The sequence below is a fragment of the Thunnus thynnus genome, chromosome 4 (assembly GCF_963924715.1).
Source record: "Thunnus thynnus chromosome 4, fThuThy2.1, whole genome shotgun sequence".
NCBI classification, from domain to species: Eukaryota; Metazoa; Chordata; class Actinopteri; order Scombriformes; family Scombridae; genus Thunnus; species Thunnus thynnus.
The window spans coordinates 34,675,975-34,698,770 of record NC_089520.1 but is presented as its reverse complement, the minus strand read 5'-3'; the positions used below and the strand labels follow the sequence as shown (position 1 = coordinate 34,698,770).

The 22,796-nt window shown below is 39.1% G+C and overlaps 2 protein-coding genes and 1 gene segment (V, D, J or C); 1 reads left to right on the top strand and 2 right to left on the bottom strand.

Annotated features, from left to right (window-relative positions):
- Nucleotides 1–1,727: 1,727 nt before the first annotated feature.
- On the bottom strand, nt 1,728–11,689 carry LOC137182154 (Ig mu chain C region-like). The segment is given in 7 exon segments: nt 1,728–2,588; nt 3,945–4,262; nt 5,301–5,642; nt 6,765–6,884; nt 6,969–7,301; nt 8,498–8,836; nt 9,622–11,689. Coding segments are annotated over 6 exon segments (1,665 nt in total).
- Nucleotides 11,690–11,921: 232 nt separating this feature from the next.
- tp53rk (TP53 regulating kinase) lies at nt 11,922–14,607 on the bottom strand. The gene is made up of 2 exons (XM_067588460.1): nt 14,343–14,607; nt 11,922–12,548 (listed from the first exon to the last, which is right to left on the bottom strand). The coding sequence occupies exons 1-2, from the start codon at nt 14,563–14,565 to the stop codon at nt 12,061–12,063; spliced, it is 711 nt and encodes a 236-aa protein (XP_067444561.1). The 5' UTR covers nt 14,566–14,607; the 3' UTR covers nt 11,922–12,060.
- Nucleotides 14,608–15,595: 988 nt separating this feature from the next.
- Nucleotides 15,596–21,798, top strand: slc2a10 (solute carrier family 2 member 10). The gene is made up of 6 exons (XM_067588458.1): nt 15,596–15,695; nt 17,968–18,043; nt 19,247–20,527; nt 20,770–20,892; nt 21,312–21,447; nt 21,551–21,798. The coding sequence occupies exons 2-6, from the start codon at nt 18,040–18,042 to the stop codon at nt 21,645–21,647; spliced, it is 1,641 nt and encodes a 546-aa protein (XP_067444559.1). The 5' UTR covers nt 15,596–15,695; nt 17,968–18,039; the 3' UTR covers nt 21,648–21,798.
- The last annotated feature ends 998 nt before the right edge of the window (nt 21,799–22,796 follow it).

Below are 22,796 nucleotides of genomic sequence, written 5' to 3'. Positions count from 1 at the left end.
AAATACCAACTCCTGCTATTTAAGTTTACCAACATCAGCTAAATATCAGATAGATAAACTCTCAGCACACCTGGTTTAGTTGGTGGGACACTGAAACTAACCTAATTCGACCTAATTACAGTCTAAGAAATAGTAGAAACATTTGATGATACATACTAAAGTCTTCCTATAAAGAAGTGTATTGAAAAATCTGTAATCAGACAAACACAGCAGTGTTCACACTGAATCTCACAGCTTCCCAATAGCCAGTGCTAGGAGTAACAGGTGATTTACTCACATTGTGTAGTTTAAAAAATAGTTAAATGTTGAAATGATGTATCACAAAGGACTTGAGAACTCATGAGAACACACACTGAGCAGAGATGGTTTGAAAATGTTCAATATCTGCGCAAATAAAAGGTTCAGGAACGACACCAAAATGAGACTTTTTCAAAGCTCACTTTGCGCAAGATTAAGACATTTTTCTACAATTTTTTTTGATCTAAGAAAATAAAGCACAAAAACATAAAAACTGGAAACACTTTATTTTATGGGTCCAGAATTTGTTTTGTAATTTTTCTAATAAGAAAACAAAAGAATGACAACTACCTCTAGCAGATTTTATCAACAGTAACTAGCTAGTTAAGTTAATGTTAGTTCCATGAGTTAGGTAAAAACTCTGGCTGACTTTTTAATATTTCCAGCTGACTTGTTTTAAAATGACAATCTTGTAAAGAGGTCTTACATAGGCACTTGATGGCTATGTAATGCCAAACGACATGGAAATTAAGAAACAAGGCTTTCTTTTTTTTATTGTTTGTTAGGCTTTATTGTTGTTGCAAAGCTGTTCTGTCATTGTTTGTTTTTGCTTTGTTGAACCATAAATTGCTCTGATTTTATTGCTGCCCATGTCTGTGTTCTGTTACTGTAATTGACATGCCTTACATCAAAATTATTGTTCACACCTCATTCACACCTGGCCAGTACAGATGAAAACTAGCCTCTTGGCTAATGCTGACATATTTACAGTAACGATTATTCATATGCACTGTCCCTGAGAAATAAACAGAATAAATAAAAGTAAAAAGTATTACCAATATAATCCGATTTGACATAGCCTTATATTTGCTGTTTAGCTTACATATTGAAATTATGCTTTATTGTTTGTATTTAAACAGTATGTTTAATGTTACAAAGGAAAAGGCTTTTAAGATGAGGATTAATGTGTTTGATAAACCTATGTCAGTAAAGAGTTTGGCTGAGTTGCTGGAGTGTAAACCTCCCCAAATCTAATAAAGAGCAGACAGAACTGCTAACGTTAGCATACAGCTTGATACAGTAGCCTTTGGGTCCTCTACACAGTGGATGTGCTATCATTCACAGCGTTTTTTAATATCACCTGTAATCCCACTAAATGTAGTTTGCTAACAATATTCTTCTTGACCTTGGATGAAATCTTCAGTTACTACTGTAAGCTAATTAGCTGGGCGTGTTTTGTGTCTAGCTCACGCTACACCAGACACACACACTTTTTTACACTTTTGCTTTTGGTTTTCGAAAGGCAAAGTAAAAAAACACCATCCTCCAAACACCTCAGATGCCGACTATCTCTCTCACTAAAGTGCTATGGCATTTTTGGGAATCACGTCCCGGTCAAGTGTTTTTGGGCCTGTGTGACCTTTTGTTTTTTGGGGTCCCATGTAGTTAAAATTCCCTGAGGTGGCATAGTTGCTCTTGAGGTGGCTCTTGCCACATTAACATGCAAAAACATGAAATTTGTCTCCAAGTTTTCATAATAAATGAATAATGGATGAATGTTCACTGAGGTTTAAATGGAGTAGCTTTTAAATGAAATTCCTATTTTTTCCTATAATTAGTACCAAATGACATAGTTATTTCCAGAAAACTTCCAAGGAGGCTATTTGGACATTGGGAGGAAATTGTGGATCCATTAAGTAAGACAGTACCCAAAAAGTTTCTCTGAATAAAATACAAGTTTTACAAAATGATGATTTAAATCTGTAAATATATGATCAAAAAGAAGGTTTTTTTTTACAGTTTTTGATACTTGGTGCTACGGAAGCAATTAGTTTAAAACTATTGCGGATCCATACAGAGAAAAAAGAGTCACTCATCATGTCCATCATATCAGAGCTGGACAGCAATGACTGGACCAGATATGATTTTACTGAAAGGGCCCATCATCATCAGTCCCGTTTTAACGCCACTGATCTGCATTTCAACTTTCACCAGTCAAACTGTTGTAGATTTACATCAGCAGCTGTCTGTCAGGTGCAGGTTTGGCAGCATGAAGACTCTCTCCTCAGGCTCCCTCTGAGCACTGTGGACCACCCGGCACTTGAACTTGGAGTCTCGGTTGTCCATGTTGGGAGTAAGTTTGAGAAAACTGAACATGGAGTAGAGGCCATTGATGTTGAGGCTGGGGGGAGTGTTGAAGATGCCAGAGAGAACTGTCTCTCCATCTTTAGTCCAAGTCACTGTCACGTCTTCAGGACAGAAGTCTTTGATGCACAGGTGCAGCGTACACTCTTCATTCAACAGAGGGCAAAACGGTTCACAGTCGATGAACATCACATTGGGAGGAGTTCCTGTTTCAACAAATATCAGATACATATTTATGTGGAAGGTAAAAAAATCTCTTTCAGCGTGTTTATTCTCTTCAGAGAGTGGAATGGGATGAAGCTTATGGGAAATGTGGTTTTTATTTTGATCTCACTCCGATTCTAAACACTTCCATTAAATTACATATCATCTCTGAAAATGATGTTGAAGATGTCATTATTTCTAAGAACACCCCTGCAATGTTCTTAGAAATCCTAACATGTGGGCTGTAACAACATGAGTAAATGTTTTTTCATAAAACACTTTGATACAGAAGAAGAGCCCTGCAAAAGTAGTGTTTAAATCATACAAGAATGTCCTGTTGGAGAGTGTTATAAATGTTTTAAAATGTTAGTGTTAAAGTTCATTCTTGACTTTGGAAAGAGTAGTTTGACAAAAACAAATTAGCTCAATGTCAATTTACCAGCTTTTTCCTGAGCTTTCAACCTCATCTCAACATCCTCCTCAGAACATGGAGTTGCCCTGGAGATAGTGCAGTTGTCACTGTTATCATGTGACCAAAGTTTCATACTTGATGACAACTGAGCTATCTCAATGACAACTTGAGCATTTGCCGAAGACAACTGTGAGACGTGGTTGAAAATTCTGGGAAAAAGTAGTAAGTAAACCTTGGGATAAGATTTTCTTTTTCTTTTTTTTTTCATCAAACTAATGTTTTAAATGTTATAAGAATGTTCAAATGTTCAGTAGTTACATCAGCCACATTTTAGTTTTTAATGTCTTTTCTCTCTTTTTGATGTTATTATTATTATTATTATTATTATTATTATTATTCATTCAGTTTATTCAGTCATTTTCTTTATCTTCCCCTGGTTGAACTACTCCTCTGCAAGTATGCAAATTAATTCTAAAAATTACTTACTAAAAAACTTCAGCTAAGTTTCAGGATATTCTATGTTGTTGTGCTGTTACATCTTTTCATATTGTTTAATATGTACCCTATTATGGGGCCCCAGTGCCAAAAAATTGCTGTTGGGCCCCTATTTAGTTAGTTTGTAGTAATTTAATTTAACATAACTTTGTTAAGGAATATGCACCATGTGAGCACAATGTAAATTAAAATAATTCAGGTATCAAAACTACATTTTGTCACAGGTCCCTTCTACAAGACAGGGCCACAGTATGCATTATGTAATCATGCAGGACCCACTTCAGTTGATACTGAACTTGTTTTTGGATCCAAAATTTGCTCGTTTTGGAGAAACACTACCACAAACAGTGATGTTTGTTTCGAGGCTACAACGTGTTTTTACAATGGTCTCATGACATTTGGGAAACATCTATCTATCTAGTTACTTGTAGGAATCATTTCAGACTGCTACCTTGAGTGTTGATGTGGTACAGGATGTCTTTGTAGCCCGGAGAAGGGAAGCTGGAGTGATAAACACGGCAGGTGTAGACCATCTTCTCATCCTCTCTGGCCATGACCAGCTGGATCTCACTCCACACGCTGTAAAGGCGGTTGTGGTCGGAGAAAGGTCCAAAGTGTGTGACATTGTGGACCTGCTCTCCGTCATTCCTGGACCACTCCAGGTGGATGTCCTGTGGGTAAAAGTTCTCCACCCGACAGCAGAGAACCAGCAGGCTCTCCACCTTGGGGATCTGAGGGATGCTGGAGATCTGAAGGAAGGACGGCTCCACTGGATGTATGTGAGTGTGTGTTGAGAGGAGAGAGCAGTGGTGTTAAGTAATGTAAGAGTAGTTCACAGGAGATAATAATAATACAGAATACTGTTATTGAATTATTTGAGGTTGAAGTCTTCCCAGTCATAATTAGTGTAATGTTGGTCTATTGACTATTAAAGCCATAGAAAATGCAACTGATCTTAATATTCATAGAGTTTTGCCAGAATGTGGAGCTAAAACTGTAATGTTTGTTCTATGGGTTGTGTCAAATGGTCACTAAAAAACATGAGGATTCATCCTCTGAGGATCATGAATATCCACAGTAAATTTAATGGAAATCTGGACAAAGTCTTGAGACACCTTAAGACTGTGCATCAACAACGATGATGTAAGTTTATTGCATGTCACACTTTGCAAGACGGGTCTAATAAAATCTCGGTTGCAATCTGTGTCAGACTGTACGATATCAGTTTGAGGTCAGATTGTGAGATGAATGTGTGGTGAATGTGGTGTGAATAGAAAAAAGTGTATGAGAGCAGATGCACATCATCAGTTCTTATCATCCATCTGCAAATGCAGCAAAGCAAAGAAGGTTTTCTCCTTTGCCAGAGTCACACAAACTTGGTCATATTCTGATTGGTTGGTTTGTAGATGTTGTAGCGGCAGACACATTGTGAGAATTTGGTCTTACGTTTCTGACTCAGAGTATTGCCACAGACTATCTTTGGTTGCCAAAGCTTCAAATCGGCTGTTTGTGGACGTCTCACAGTGAGATCTTGGAGCACCATTTGACTTAACAACCAAAGATTTCACCACGCATCTCTCATGATTGTCAACATATTTCTCAGAGAGAATCGTACAGTGTAAAGGGGCCTATAGTTCAAAGGGAAATGTTGACCTGATGGTGACAATAGATGAAAGATCATGGTCATCTTCTGGGGACCATGAATATCCATAACACATTTAACATCAATCTGGCCTGCAGTTGTCAAATATCAGCTGCCAACGGACAGACTAACATCAAGTGATCTCTTTTAATCTAGAACACTCACCTTTGACCCTGACTGTGGTCTCTCTGCTGAAGGTCTTGCCTCTACACAGTACAACACAATGGTATTTGGTCTGGTCTTCAGTAACATTCAAACACACAGTCAGGACAGATGTATGGTGTCTGCCATTTGATGAGAAACAAGCCTTTTCGCTCAGATCCTCACTGAGCAACGGAGAAACAGACTCTGACTTGACCAGACTATCTGAGTCCGCACCACTTCTCAGTTTAAACCATTTCACTTTGAGCTCTCGCTGTCTAGCTCCTTGGATGGTACATATTAGATCGGTCGGCACCTCAGCATATATGATGTTGGGTTTGATGATTTCAGAAACACTTGGTGGAACTGCAGAGAGGGATAGGAATGGATGTTGTTTCACAGTTAAGACAGTAACAATTAAGCATTTTCTCTTCATTCTGATCATGAGTCAAATTTAAATGATACATTACAAAGATGAGAAATTCAAGACAAACTTAAATGAGTGGGAAAACATCAAGAATGCTTCCATACTGAGGGCCCCCAAAATGCTTTAAAGGGTAGGAAAATGATGTGAATTGTATGCTATGGTCTTCACAGTCACCAGATCTCAACTGTGCTCAGTATATTTTCTATATTTTTCTTACTGTCAACAAATCTCATGTGCAGAGCCAAACCGGCAATGAACTCATCCTACTACCAACTATTGTGTGTGTATCAAAGTCTGATATATCTTACTCATCTGTGTTGTAGACCTCTGTTGTTGTCCAAAAACTATTAAAAACACGTCAGTGAGCCAGACCACTGCACTGGGTGACATGTTCCTTTGTCCCCGAAGACAGTGGTTACTTTACTTTGTTTAGAAATGGCTCCAAAGAGTAATAACATGATTTGGAAGTACCTTAAACTGCCACCAACAACCACTAGATGCTCCAATTGACTCCCATTCAATACTAAGTCAATCATTTTTGTTTCAATGAGTCATCACGGTCTCCATCGCTAAATTCAGGCCCTCTAATAAGTGCACTGGTGGTCATTTTGGAAATTATTGCTCTGTTGATAAGATTTGAAGACTTATAGTAGCTTTGATGTCTGTCATGTGGGTGTTGATTGACAGCTGTGATTGACAGTTGGCTCACCTGCTGCTCTCCCCGGCTCCAGGACTCGCACTGAGTCAGACTATTGTCACAATATTTCACTAAGTGTTCATTTAATGTTACTTGATTATATCTGCCTTGTTAACACAGTTTAGCTAAAGTAGCTAATGTTAGCCCAAGTGTGTGAAATGTTAGCCCAAGTGAAAAGCGACACCCTGCATTCCTTATTTGGAAGCTCCTGTCTCCAAACAGAAAAGACGGTGTCAACCCTAAGCTGCAATTTATGCAAAAACGTGAAATTATTATTCAAAGTGGATTATTTTATATACATCGTAGAACATGTCTGGAGGGGATCTTTAAATAAAACATGCACTTTGATCAAGGTGAGACGTACCTTTGCAGAAATACCTGTAGAGAAGCAAAGTTCCTCCAATAACAGAGGTGACCAGCAGCAAACTGATGACACTGGTGACAGCTATCAGTGTGACAGCACTGTAAGGGGGTTGTGATGGAGCTAAAGAGACCCATATTACAGTAAGTCTATTATTCAGCATCGGTAATTATTTAAATATTTAAGAGTGAAAGAAAGAAATCCCACCTTGAACAGTCACTGTAACAGATCTGTTGTATGGCCGACTATTGGTCTGGTGCTCCACCTGGCAGATGATGTGTATCTCTCCACCTGTCACTGCTGAGGAGTGCAGTGTGATGCCACTGCGAATACTGTAGGTGCCGTCTGGATTGTGAACGGCCATTTCAGTGCAGACACGGAAAAGATGGTTTTCACCTGCATGGACCATGTGGGAGCCATTTTTGATGTGCCATGTCACGGACAGTTTCTCTGGGTAGAAACCTGTGATGTCGCACTGTATGGTTTTCTCTTCCCCTTCTGTCACTGCTGCTTTTTCTGGTAGTGACACCGAAGGCCGAGCTAGGGGGGAGAGGCCAAACACAAGATATGTTTTTTGGGTAGGGTGATACTCCCTGATGAATTCTGCAGCATGGCTGAACACACAAATCTCAGTTGAAAACTGCCTTAGATGTGACAAACTCAAAATTTCAAACCTAAGAACATCTTTTATAAATGTCTGCAGTTGAGCTCCTTGGCCTTGTGTCTTTCAGTCACTTGTAATTGAGTTGACTTGCTTTCAGTGGGCTGGGCTTAGAATAAAGAATAAAATACATTGTGTCTATCACTAGAGTATGGAGTCTAAAATGTGCCAATGGAATAATATTCTATGTATCATTTTATAGTGTATTTTTGTTTCATTAGAATCAATTAATAAATGTATACAAAAAAAAGCAAGTATAAATTGAGTGAATTGATTAAATTGGCATTTTAATTATCCATTAGAAGTTAATAAATCAATTTTAAAATTGACTCACAAAATAAATATTAAATAAAATAATAAATAAAATATTAAAAACATTTACTAATGTGTTTGCCCATCATTCCTCATCTCACAATTTCCATCTTGCTTTATCATTTAGTTTGTATTTTGTGATCATTTTCAGTGACAGACGGCTCTCTTTAAAGCTGCACTAATCAATATATTTATGTTAACGATGCATCAAATGACAATGTGTAAGGTGAGAGGAGTCACTCTTTCAGTGACGAACCCAGAGTTATCACCCAACTCTGGAGTTCTCCTCAGTTCTATAGTGTTTAGTGTCTTTAAAGCTCATTGTTTTGGTTTTCTGGCCCACACCTTTACTGTTTTGGTTCAATCTCATCACCTTCATTTCCAGGCAGCTGTTTTCAATGAAAAAGCTCAGATAAATTCACTGTTTGCTACCTGCCCAGCACCAAACAGCTTACAGACAAAATTAGCAACTAGCTAACCTTGGTGAACATAATAGAGCTTCCATCAGTTCAAGAACCAGACATTCATAAAAAGGAAAGTGAATATTGGACTTACATTCATGAGCTGTGAAGTTAATTTAAAGATATGAAAGCAGTGTGCAAATTAAAATTAAATTAAATTAAATATACCGTTGGCGCATTTCAGCCCCCATATCAGAAATCTGACATGCATCTAAAATGACTGAGTACAAAGGGAAAAACAACAATCAAATAAATCCAGACTGATGTTACACAGATTCCAGTAGAAACAAACGAGTCAATACCTTGTACTTCCAGGGAGGTGGACTGTGTGTAGACTACAGGTGTTATGATTCTGCAGGTGTAGAGCCCTTCATCTCCCACAGTCACATTACGAAGCTGCAGAGATGCATCGCTCTGTAGCAGCCCCATTCTATTCACCACAAACTTTCTTCTGCTCACATGAGCTCTCCCATCCTCAAAAGTGTACACAATGCTCTTCCCTGCATGTTTATCCACCATGTTCCACTCAACGGTGAGAGTGCTCCACTCTACCAGCCTGGACAGTTTGTCGAACAGGCAGCTGAGAGTCACATCCGTACCAACCAAGACACTGAGCTTTTTTGCAGTGTCAGCCGAGGAACCTGAAAACACAAGACAGGATCATCTGACAATAAACAGCGCAATCGACAAACACAAAGCTTTCCTTTAAAACTCAATACTAAAATAATGGAAATCAAAGATTGACAATTACCTCTACAGTGAAAAACAATGACCATAACATAAATCATCATTTTCATATTCCATCGGTGCTCCATTGGGATTCAGGCGTCACGTTGTCAGTACTTGCTAAAGTGATTATGAAAGAAACTTGTGACGCACCAGTTTTGAGTTTGTTCGCACAGTTCAAACAGATTCCTTGGACTGAAGGTCAAGTGGTGGTTGTGTCACTGAATACCTAAAGCAGGGATTGGCTGGTAAACATTCACCTGGCTGTTCACTGTTAATCATGTTGTATGTTGTATGCCAACTGCACTCTTGGATTTTGACCTGTAGCTGCAACCTCCTGCATGCCACCTTGCAGAAAGATGTGGTATATAGGTCAGGGGCATTACTAGAGATGTATGGTTAGGGCGGCTGAGCCTTTACCAAGGAGGACTGGGGGGAGAAATTTTTATGTTTTTTAAATGGCCCCAAAATGTCTGTTTGTCATGAATTTTTAGAGTAACAATAGGTGTAAAATCAACACAATAGATCTGTCTCTTCATAGTTTGTATTAGGCACAGATCAAATATGACTTAATGCTTTCCATCCACTTACAACAGGCACAGATCAAACAAAGGTATTGAAGTCAAGGAATGTTATCTCCACTCTCTTAGATAAGTTGCAGCTTAAACAACTCCCACTCGCTTTCTTTTTGATTACTAACCTCCATCAGACCTGCTCCTTCATCCCTGTCAGTCTCCTCCATCTTCCTCCTCTCCCTCTCCTCGCCTGTTTTCAGTAACATGTTATTTTATTAAACTCAGATTTACAAGAACTCAAGGCTTAATGAGTGATCAACCAGTTTAAATTTGTATTTGTCTGAACTGGCAAAATCCTCTCACCCGACTGGCCTTCAGCGGAGCTGCTGCCTTTTAGAAGAAATGTTGTATATACATCTACAGGTTGAGGAAATTATGATCAACACAATGTGACCTTTTCACTGACATTAACTAATTATAAAGAATAATCTATAACTACTTATATGATTGTTTCGAAATACTTAAGAGGCATATAAGAGCAAAGTATGTAAAGAGATGTCAATAACATTATTTGTATCTCATTCACTCGTTCACACTTTGGCTGGCTGGCCCGTCAGCTAGTTAGTACAGTGGAAACCACTTATAGTGCATATACGCCTGTCTGGGTCAAATTAATCACTATAAGCGGATAATTATTATAACCGATTTTTTTCTTTTTCTTTAAGTCTCATGCAGATAACCATATAATTGACATTTGTATATTTATTACATGATTTAAAAAGTAATGAAATGGCCAGCTTCGCTATATACTGTAGCTGTTTCAAAATACAGTACAGCTGTTTTAAAGACTTGTTCCCCTCCTGACTCATTTTAAGATGAGAGAGAGAGAAGCTGTGGTCAAGCGAGCTAGAGAGTGGATGAGGAGAGCGAGCAGCGGTAGCGTGAAAGCCAGTGAATGGGAGGAAGAAAACGTTATTTTCTGATTGTTTCACGTTGGTTACAAATAAACACCTCCGCACCCTTGATAATGGTGCCGCAGCCGCTAATTACTATCATATGTGTATCATGGGAGTAAGGTAAAAAATAAAGATAGTTACCGTAATTTTATTTTCCCCTCATGTTTTCATGTATGAAAAGACCCAAAATGAACACTGTAAGCGGACTATTGATTACTATAAGCAAATTATTTAAACAGCATTTGTATAGGACTGATTCTGTACTGAGCTTTTTGATCCATATAAGCGGTTTCCACTGTATAATGTTAGTGTTATATAGCCTATCCTCTGGTCTTTTCCTCACTTATACCTAGAGTTAGCTAACATTAAGCAGGTAAAAAAAAAACGAGTAACAGCTTGATAGCTCGCTACATTGACCATCATTTGCCAGTACTGTGGGCTCTGAGTGGGCAGCACAGCCAATGGAAACACTGGATTAGAACAGCAGCAGCCTCTCCCAGGTCCTAGTGCCCGGCATTTTAGGTACATTGTGAATTTGGAGACGCCATGGCACAGTTCGATCAACTTTAATGAAAAATGAATGAGAAAAAACTATTGATGATTTAAACTAATAATGTACATTTATTTTGGGGGGCTAAAGAAGATTTTAGGGGGGCTAAAGCCTAAACTGACAGTATAGGTCGTAAATTCAGTCACCAAAAACGACTTACAGTTACGTTTGAGCGACAGACGCCATCTAGCGGTCGTAGTAATTATGCTCCGCAGAAGTGACTCAGTTCAGATGACGACTGTATACGGTGACAAATTTCCATATTCGGAGGTGCACCTTCAATATTTCATCTTGGTACCATAACTGTACCACTAAACACAAAATCAAACTCTCCCACATCATCAATCAGGTCAGTAAAATAATTGGATCAACTCAAACACTGAGCTTTACACCTGCAGTGCAGCGTCTGGGGACCGACACTGCCTTGGTCATGGGTACTAACAGGAGTATTAACCTAACATACATGTCTTTGATCTATAAAATAAATCACACTAGGCACATACAGATACTGTATATTCAGACCTGAATTGTCTTTAACAGTATTGATGTTAGCATTCATGACTTATTTTACTGTTTTACTTTGATTTTACTGTATTACTGTTTCTACTTCATTATTGTTACATTTGTCTACCTTTGTCATTGATTGAGCTGTGTCAAAGAGGAATTTCTGTCACTATATGACACACAATTAAGTTTCTTGAATTGAATAAACTGATCCAGAATAAACTACAATGTTACAATAATTCCAAGTGCATCTCTCAGTCAAAGTTGATACTTTGAACAAAGTTAATGCATCCAATTACTGTTTTTAAGATGATTGTGTTCTTTACTGCAATTTAGAGGATATCAAAACATATTTAAATATGTCTTATAACTGACTGGCATTGAACAACATTGTGTCCAAAAGACGAAGCCTATTTTTATTATTATTATTCTTATTATTAAAATATCTGTCCATTAGAGCAAAAAAAGACATCTGTTTTATTACAAAATGTTTTATTATTTTTTGATGTTACTTTGCATTCAACAGTCTTTTCTGCATAATAACAGCTTTATAATTTTAACATGTTTTCAGAAACATTTCCACAGAAGCTTGTCCCAGTACACAGCAGTTTGTCTCATCCCACCATGGACCTCTTCCTCCCTCTCAACCGAACCTCGTCAAGCTTTTTAATGACAGCTGATGACTTCTTGGATGCTGCTGCATAGCTCTTCAACAGCTTCTCAAACAGCGCCTCTGTGTTGGGGTGTGTACTGAGGAAAGCCTTCTCCAGCACATATAAGTCTACTCCCTTATCCTCCGGCAGAGCCGAGATGTAACTCAGGCCAAAGTCGATGAGAATGAGGTCAGACTCTCCATCCTCTGGGCTGCGCCTCAGCAGCATGTTGGAGGTGGTCAGATCTCCGTGGATGACGTCCTCGTCATGCATTTTGGCCAGGATCTGACCCACCCTCTGAGCCAGGCGCTCCAGCTCCAGCTCAGGACAGGAATCAGACTTCTGGGTGGAAATGATGTGGTCACGCACAGTCAAGGAACCCATGATTTCCTCCAGGAAAATGCAATGGGAGGTGTAGTCTACAAAGTAGACTACAGGGGCAGATATGCCTGAGAGGAAGAGAGGTGGAAGGAGAGTCTGATTTGACAAACTGTATGGCTGTGATGCTGTGTAACTCATTAATGCTATAAATATGTGTTTCATCAGGTCTCAGTTTACAGGATAAGGCTGGAATTATTCTGAGTTTTCCTTATTGTCAATATATCCCATGAAAAGACCGTATGTTAATTCATTCCTCAATACTTTATGACTTCTCTATTCGGTCTGTGGCTCTCAGCTCCGAGTTCATTCCTAGTGAAAACGTAAAACTTTAAAAACAGCTCAAAAATATATAGTTTGGTTTAAAAATAAGCACAGTAATTTCCTAAAACAGCTGGTCATTGTAGTTTTTAGCAAACATTACTGACAGGAAGAAATTGTGCATTTGTTGGGGACAATTTGAAGCAGCGAATGAAAACACATTTGATGCTTTAGTGAGCAGCAGGACGCTGTGTGTGACAGATAAACTACTGTGTGTGTGTGTTCTTGGTAATGAAGGAACATGTCACTCAGTGCAACAGTGTGACTCAGTGATGTATTTTTAATAGTTTTTGGACGATGGAGTTCTGTGGCACAGAGGAACTAGATATATCAGGCTTTGATGCACACACAATACTTGTTAGTAGGTCAGTTAATTGTTGGTGTTGGTCTTTTCATGTGATATGTACTTATTCTCTAAAGATAAAGAGATACAGAAGGTGGAGGGTGTGCAGTTTTCTGGGCAAGTCAATGAGGGTGTGTATGTAGGAGTAACCCAATACCAAAACACAGTGTTAGGGTGTCCTGCCCTCTAGTGGCCTTACACATGCACAACACTTATTAGGAACAAAACTCCAAACTCAGAAAAACATTCATTTACAGGCCCCTAATTCTTTAGAAAAAACATTCAAACATCTAACACTGTATTCTGTGACCTGATTTAGAATTTCATTTTCCCACTTATTACCAAGTTTTCACCATTGTGACACTGCATTTCATGAGCTGTTACTCATACAGTGGGTGACTACCTGGTACAAAGAGTATTAAGCCACATTCTGATAGCTGTGATAGCAGGAACAGTGTGTTGTCACACTTTTATGAATTAAATATAAACAATCTAAAATGATTTACCTTATTTGTATGTTGACTACTGCTGAAACGATTAATCGATGTATGAAAATGGATTCATCAATTAGTTGATTAATTGCCAACAATTTTTGACATTTCCAGCTTCTCAGATGTGGGTTTGCTGCTTCTCTCTGTCTTCTATCATTGTAAACTGAATATCTCTGGTTTTAAGACTGCTCATCTGACAAAATAAGCAATATGAAGACGTCATCGTGGTCTCTGGGACTTTTTGTTGGGCGTTTTTTCACTATTTTCTCACATCTAATAATCGAAACGATGAATCACTCGTTAACTATCGACAGAATAATCAATACTGAAAATAATGTAGCTAAGTTGCAACCCTAGTGGCGATAGCTGGGCTGAGGTGAACATATGTAACCTAATGCATAGGAGAAATGTTTGTTTTTCTAACTAGAGCCACACTGCCATGCGGGTGTTTTTTTTTTATATTCTACAGTAGAGCAACACCACCGCACCTGCTCAACCAATCAGCCTCTAATGTCACAGAATGTCACAGGTCACAGATTTGGTTGTAACACCGGTCCGCAGCGTTACATTCTCGGGTTCAGGCTGGGTAGAGAGCTAAGTCCACGTAGCTACCTTCATTTAACCGTATTAATTTGTTATATCTAGCAGTTGCTTCCACTCATTGCTCTAAAGAAGGATATAAGGAGCTCCAGCCCGGGCTGTTAACTTGCCTGCTCTCCGGCAGCGCAGAATGGAGCGGACCTCCTGCACCGTCCTGCGATGTGTCAGCTTTTCGTCCAACACCGGATGTCTGTAGTGTTTCTGGAACCTTTCTTTCACAATAGTCGGCTTACCCAGAAACTCTGCCCGGTATACCCGGGCTTCTGCTCCTTGCTTTAATAACTCTGCTTTACCGAGGAACTCCGGGAGCGCCATGCTGCTCGCTTTGGCCATGTTTACTTCCGGTCCCTTGTACAGTCTGATCTACTGCTGCTTCCTCTGCTGTTTCCACATGCTGCCACCCAGCGGCCACCACAATAACTACACAGAGAAATATCACCGACATGGCCACAAGAATTTAAGTTTTACTAGTTATAAAATAAATCTTTAGCTTTTCACCTACAGTCCATTATTGGTAACTAAATAGGCTAAACATTTCAACTATCCCTAAATCAACTTATACACACATTTATATGGACTAAGGCTCCCATAAATTGCTTAATTTTACGCCTTAAAGATCCCCTCCAGACATGTATGAGGACATATAAAAAATACTCTGCTTGGAACTTTATGTGTGCCTGATATGGTTTTTCCAAGAAAAATCAATTAGTTAGTAATTCTTAAAATTATATGTAAATATATTTCATTTCAGAGGTTTAACTGCTGGACACAAGATGTCTCCTACTTCACTGTAAAGTCCATTCTCAGTGTTTCGAGATTCCACATCACACTTGTGTAAGATGAATATTGGACCAGGATTGGCTTCAAACTAGTTGTGATGTCACAAATCATGCTCGTAGGTGCAAACTTTAAACTCAGATTTTCGGTGAGCACAGAGAAACTTTCCTCTATAGTAGATACATGTGAAAACAGATTTCTATTGTCAAACCCTGCACAGACATCATTCTAGACAATGATGCTCAAACATCAACATAACATAAGTAAGCTCAACATAAGTGAAACACATTTTTGAGTGGAGATAGGCTTTAAACAATACTGAGAGGTTTGGGTGCAAAATGTAGAAAGTGAAAGAGGCTTACCTAAAACAAGCCCATATTTTCAACTTGAAACACACACTGTTACCTTTTCTGTAACTGAAACTCTTCAGTCACATGTGATTATAATCATGTGGTGGAAAAATAATCTAGTTAACTGATCCTTTAAGGGCGCTCATGCTGAGCTGTACGCGGCGAGTTAGGAATTTCCTTCCCGCGAAAGTTGGACGATTGTCGGCCTCTGGCGTCAAAACTCCGCCAAGAAGTTTCTCCTCTTGAAACTTGACACGGCTGCCACGTAGCTCAAACTTCCTGAAGAGCCAGCAGTTTTCCAGGAGCATCTCTGTATCATCCCCTCTCCTGCTTATGGTGAGTGCATTTTTCTTCCCTGGAAGTGTCCCATGTAAAGAGTTTCATTGTTAAAGTGGCTTCAGAGTTCACAACAGAGTCACACACAGCTGCATCTGTCTGTTTAATAACAGCTTCCGACATTCCAGGACGGAAAACTGATAACGGGTCTGTGCTTGTGCTCAACAGGAACTGTTTTTGCAGCTACAGACAGAGCTGTATAGAAGACTGTTACTGGTCAGCCCGAGAGTTTGCTCTTCTATTAAACTAAAGAAGAAAACTGGTGAGATAAAACCAGTGGTGGAATGAAACTGAAGACACGAGAAACGTGTACTTTACGTGACGCTATTTCTATTTTATTCTTATTATTCCACTGCAGTTCGGAGGGAAATATACGTTTGCTTCTCGCAATGTATCTGATTCTATTCGCAGATTGAGATTTTACATACAAAACCAGCGATGATCTTATAAATTATGATGCATACCTATAGATTAAACAACCCGTCAGTATATAAAGTAGTTCAGTAGCTCGCCCTTGACCTACCTTAATGCATCAATTATAATGATCCGACGATATAATGCATCAAAAATAAGATGAATCAGGCGTTGGATACACACAGTACTTGTAAGTAGATCAAGTCATTGGTGGTTTGGCTCCAAACATGAGATTTGTTGACAATAAGAAAAATATAGAAAATCGTTGGAGTGTTATATATCAATATAACTAGGCACAAGGTCCAGCAGAGCTTTAAAGTGATCACTTAAATTGTTAATGTAATCAGATGCCACTGTAGGGATGCAGCGATTAGTAAAATCTAATTATGTTTCTGTGTTCAGGGTAAAATTCTAGTAGCTGAATTTTGGACTATGAAGCTGAAATATTCCAAAGTTGTTTGGTTCTCAGTTATTTAAAGCCACTGCAGGTCAAGCGTGAAGGAGACACTTATAGTCCTTTTTGAATCTTTAAAGCCTCATAAATCAGTGACTAGAACAGAGGATGGTTTTGTTTAATGCACACACACTCTGCACAAAACCTGCAATTCAAGTGGACCAAAGAACCATGCTACGCACAGAACATGAACTACACTGAATGCCCCTCTAAGGTGATGCATTCTGATTGGACAGAAAAAACAGAAAACATAAAGAGCCATTTACATAAAATTATGCTTAAACTGCTGACAAATATTGATACATATGGAAATACTCTGCTTGGGACAATAATGTGTGTCTGATATGTTTTTTCAACAAAAAAGTATAATTATCACTTTAATATCCTTAAAATTACATCTACTCCTCCTTCATTAAAATTCCGGAATCAATGAAAATGCAGGTATTGTTCATTTCTAAAGTTTAACTGTTGGACACAAGATGTCTCTTACTTCACTGTAAAGTCCATTCTCAGTGTTTGTGCACTGGAGGCTTCAAGTTTTCACACTTGTGTAAGTTGAATATTGAACCAGGATTGGCTCCAAACTAGTTGTGATGTGACAAATCCTGCTCATAGGCCCGCAACTTAAAATCATTTTCAGTGAGCTCAGAGAAACTTTCTGCTTTCAGCAGATGAATGTGAAAACAAACTCTGCACATACATCATTCTGCACAGTGAAGCTCAAACATCCAACTGAAGGAACAAGAAGAAACACTTATTTTTGAGTGGAGTGGGACATTAAGTTCTTAAAGGGGCATGCTCATAATTTCCTAAGGGTGTTTTTTTAACAGAAAGCTCAGAAGAATCCTTTACATTGTGTCCATATAGGCTATTGTATTGAATTTTAAATACCAAAAATCCACTGTGATCTCCAGTCATTCCCAAAACAGAGAATATTGAATAAACGAGGAATGTCCTCTGTAATTTCCCAGCATGCTTCAAGTATTCACAGTTAATTTCTGTAGAGCAACGATTCTGTTGAAATCAGAGCTATGGAGGTGCTTTTTATCACAGTGGTGTAGATTCATCTTATTATTTCAGAGGCACACACCAAATTCCCCACCGCTCTGACACTGGCAGCTGATGGGATCTTCTGTTTTACTATAAGACTAAACAAGCTAACTGATTTTTACACAGCCGTGCATTTTGTTGAGCCCATCTCAAGTGGACTCCCTAATGAAATCATGGCAATCAACAAGAGGGTTGTCATGGCGACAGGGCTGCAACAGGCTCTTGTGGGTTCCCTTGTCTTTTCCATGAGCAGGACACAGGACTGCCTGTGGGTGCCAGACCAGAAGAGCGCTGCAGGAACTGGAAATTGTCCTTGTGTGTGTGTTTTTTTAATGTTTTGTTCATGTTTCACAGAGGATGTCCTCTAAGAAACGAATCTGGACCTGCACGACATGACTGAACTGTTCATATAACAGGACAGAAACAATGGGTAAGTTATTTGTATTTGTAAATTTGCTGTTTAGTTAGGAATGTTACTTTGCAATGTTTTTTTGTTTTTTTTTGCTTTTTTATACAATACATTTGTGTTCACCTGTTAAAAATCAATGCAGATCACAGTACTTTTGTGTTAAAGCTACATATAGCCAGCATTGTGTGCTAGAGCGACACTGAATGAATAAGAACATGTTAGTTTAATTTTGCCACATAAAAAGGGAGAAGACGTTATCATTAATAAGCACTGAGTTTCATTAGGCTTCATTTGGATTTCAGTTTGTTGAATTTGCATTGCTTTCAATAGATTGTGCACATCAAAGAGTCACAGGTTGATGTGAGGAGCAGCTGCAGAGCAGTCACAGTGACGAATGTGTGTCATTCATTTATAAACCTACAAAAAATATTATAGAAAACCATCAATAAACTGAGAAAAAAACCTTTGAGATGGGAGATAATACACAAAAATTGATTTATCATGTCAGTGTGAACTTTGACAAGACATTAAAATACAAAAGAAATCTAAAGACAATAAATTAGACAATAGTTTATAGACAATAATTTGCAAAGGCCTGTGTACAATATCGAACACAAATGCTGCCGTTTTATGCTCTGTGCTACTTTACATTTTCACCTCAGGACTAAATTGATTAACCTTGTGTTGTATATATGAATAAAATGTTCTTGCTTCTGACAGATGGAGATAGCATAAATTTTCTTTCAACATTATCTTAGTAGACTAAGTCTTTAATGTTTTGTCACTTCTTCAACATGCTGGCTACTTACAAGGAATGTCCCAGCCGAGTGAACTCAGCTGTGCGCGAGAAGCTACGACTTCCTTAAACCAAGCAAAAAGCTCTGAAATATGCTTCTCTTTAAGCCATGATGAAACTTTTTTTTTTAATATCACCAAGTAAAATCTGCTATTTAGATCATAATGTCTTGAAAAATATGAGTGATTGATTTTTTATCTTAATAGAGCAGTTGGCGTTTTCTGAATACAACTCAATGGAGATGCAGATTTTTTTGACATCAGCATCTTGTGGTCATGAATGGTACTGCATCTTAATGCAGTTCTGCCCTGGCTGAAGCCCTGACATAAAAATTCATAAATTCACCACCTACATGATTGCAGTATGTAAACTTTTGTCTTTTGGTAAGAGTGCACTTCCTCTAAAGGTAAATGTTTCCTTCCTCCTAGGTTGCTCCATCCTCCTGTTGGCCAGTGTGGTGTCCACTCTGGGCGGTCTGGTCTTTGGTTATGAGCTGGGCATCATCTCAGGTGCCTTGTTGCAGCTCAAGGCTGAGTTCAGGCTCTCGTGCATGCAGCAGGAGGCTCTGGTCAGCTCTTTGTTGATTGGAGCCCTGCTGGCCTCTGTGGTGGGAGGCAGCTTCATCGACCGTCATGGCCGCCGAAATTCCATCCTCCTCAGTAATGTCCTGATCCTGATTGGCAGCCTGGTCCTGCTCATCAGCTCCTACCCAGCACTAGTGGTTGGCAGGATCACAGTGGGCTTCGCAATGTGTTTATCCTCCATGTCCTGCTGCATCTTTGTCTCTGAGATGGTCACCCCCGACCGCAGGGGCTTCCTGGTAACACTGTATGAAGCTGGGATCACTGTGGGCATCCTGACAGCCTATGCCATGAACTATATCCTGTCTGACTCCAAGAGAGGGTGGAGGCAGATGTTTGGATTAGCTGTAGTACCAACACTGATTCAGCTTTCCTCTATATGGTTTCTTCCATCCAGCACTGAGGACTCTGTAAGCCATGACTGCTCTCAGGCCGAAAGAGACCTCATGTGCACCATTGAAAACCAAGAAGCAAATGACTCAAAAGTCAGCTCCAGCAAGGAACACAAGAAGGTGCAATACAACAGCATGTACCTTTTCCAGCATAAAGACAACATGAGGACTCGGACTGTCATTGGTCTGGGACTGGTGCTCTTTCAGCAGTTCACAGGCCAGCCGAGTCTTCTCTTCTACGCCTCCACCATCTTTCACTCAGTGGGGTTTCAGAGCAACGCCTCGGCAGTGCTGGCGTCTGTGGGCTTAGGGTTGGTCAAAGTGATCGCTACTTTGACCTCCATGGTGTTTTCAGACAGAGTGGGTAGGAGGCCTTTGCTAATCAGCGGATGCTCCGTCATGGCACTGTGTCTGATAACCATTGGACTTCTCAGTGGACATTCGTTGATGAATGCTAAGAGGCCTTGTAATTCTGAGGATGTTGTCACTAACAGAACAGCTCTCCCTCATTTAAATGTTGCTAATCTGTCAGTTTTTGATGCACCTCTTGTTGAGAACCACAGACTCTTCATTAACAGCACACAAGAGGGAGGTGAAGTTCTTGATATAGTTAGACAGAAGCCACTGGAACCTGCTCTAGGATCATCTCCAAACGACCATGCAACATTTGTGAACTGGATCATTCTCATGTGTATGATGGCTGTTGTGAGCGCATACTCCGTTGGATTTGGACCAAGTTTGTATATTCACTCAAAATGTGTCATTTTAGAGTTTAGAAAGCTAAAACTCTTATTCAGAGTTCAGACTAGGCAAGATTTTGAAAATACAACCATATTATCATCTTAAATTAACAAGCATTTTGAAGCTGCTACTACTCCATAATATGCAATAAAATATCATTATCCAACCCATAACCTCACCTTTTCTTGTAGGTTACTAAAGCTTGGAAATGAAGCTCTTTTTTCTTTGTTTTACCAGTGACCTGGCTTCTCCTCAGTGAGATATTTCCAGCTGCTGTCAGGGGAAGGGCATTCGCCTTCACCAACTGCTTCAACTGGGCTGCCAACCTTTTGGTCACATTCACTTTCTTGAATGTTATCGGTAAGGTCCCATACAACACATACAACATGCAACCTTTTCATGGTGGACCTTTTGACTGGTCACAGAAAGAAAAGCGCAGGTGTAACTGATGACATTAATGATGGTTCTGTTCCATTTACATTTCCCAGTAAGCAATGCCAGTGAGTCACTAATAATAATAATACGGGGGCCGTGGAAGCATAAAGCCTAATGGAGCACAGCCAAAGTAAATAATTACGCCTGTGCTTTTCATTGTCTGACAACTCAAAATGTCTGCTGTTTAAAAGGCCTATTGAACCTGTCTGATTACCTACTTCAACAGTTATGTTAGTCTTGTCTTTCAGATCAAAATATTCTGATCAATTGCCCAGGAAAAAGACAGAACTCTGAACAAGTCAAATGGCAGCCAGCAAAGAGTGAACCGTGTTTTTCATCAACAGATGCAATTGGTCTGTCAGGGACATTTCTTTTGTATGGGATGGCTGCCGTGGCAGCTGGAGTTTTCTTCTACTTCATGCTGCCAGAGACCAAAGGCAAGACTCTGGAGGAGATTGACAGAGAGCTGCGTTTAAACAGGTATGAAATATTTTTCTAATTTTTCCTCTGATGACATAAACATCATCACATCAGACACCACACTGAAACACTGATGTGTGTGTCTTCGGGTCTTGTTTTGTAGGTTTTACCACAGTGTGGAGTGCTGTGGTGTCATCAGCCGGAGAAACACTTCCCCTCAGTACCAGAGAGTGCACTGTCAGGTTAGCACCTCAGGGTGATCACTGTAATTATACCACACTGACCGAGGAAGAAACTGACTGACTTGAAAATGATGATAGCCTGACTTAAGGTAGACTTTATTGATGCACTTGATATTTAAATGTGTGGTATCTGTGTGAAACATGTTAATAAAGTGTGTTTTGTATATTTTGTGATGTGTTGTGATCATAGCAGCAAAGTGACACTCCTTTTGGCATTGAAACATTTTTTACAACATGGGTTTTAATTTCATAGTCATGGCCAATACTTGTTACATTTATTTGGCAACATTGCTCAACACAGCTTTATACTGCAAGTCCAGGGCCGTCCTAATGAGCCTACATGCTCTGGCTTCTTGTCACTCTCATGTGTCAACAATCACATACATAAATAACAGAAAAATAATCCTAAAAAATTATTACTAAAATGAGGTAAATGTGCATATATGTGATTTCGCAGACCTCACTGTTACAACTTTACTTTTTTAGGGTATCTGCAGGTCTTGAAAGGTCATTATCAGTTTCCTCAAAAAAGACCTTAAAAAGTTTTAAATTTAGTTTGCATACATCTAAAATATTTCCTCTTTCCTGCCAAAGTCAATAATTTCAGTTATAAAATGTTTTGCATGTGATCGCGGGCTTCCAGTAGACATTATACACCTATATACTAGAAGTAGGAGTGGTGCAACAGTCGATTGTGTGTCCTACGAGGCTGTTCAATCCTTCTTAGTGGAGTTGCAGTCAGCACCATCAGACCTGCAGCAAACAATGTCACTACTGCAGCTACAGTAGCTCAGACGCTCATCCACTCACAATGAGTAACTTGCAGATTTAGAAAAAAAGACAATTAATTCATATTTTTTAATTGTGCTATCTATCCATCTTATACCGCTTATCTGGCCCATGTTGCATTGATTAATTATATCATTATGTAGTGTATAGTATGATATATATGGTATTAAATTGCATTCTATGTGGTATTATAAAGGTCTTAAATAGTCTTGAATTAAACTTGGTGAACCTGCAGAACCACAGTAGTTACTGTAGTTTGACAGTTACATTCATTTCCCTTTCAAATCATTTAGTTAATATATAACAGTTTATGTGTGTATTTGTTTAGTCTTATCATTTGAGCACTCATGATGCTTGACAACTAAATGATCTGAGGGC

Excerpts from the sequence above, each read along its gene's own strand:
- tp53rk (XM_067588460.1), bottom strand. The coding sequence starts at position 14,565 with ATGGCCAAAGCGAGCAGCATGGCGCTCCCGGAGTTCCTCGGTAAAGCA. Across the intron at positions 12,549-14,342 it reads TCTGCGCTGCCGGAGAGCAG|GCATATCTGCCCCTGTAGTC; the intron begins GCAAGTTAACAG and ends TCTTCCTCTCAG.
- slc2a10 (XM_067588458.1), top strand. Across the intron at positions 20,893-21,311 it reads CACTTTCTTGAATGTTATCG|ATGCAATTGGTCTGTCAGGG; the intron begins GTAAGGTCCCAT and ends TTTCATCAACAG. Across the intron at positions 21,448-21,550 it reads AGAGAGCTGCGTTTAAACAG|GTTTTACCACAGTGTGGAGT; the intron begins GTATGAAATATT and ends CTTGTTTTGTAG.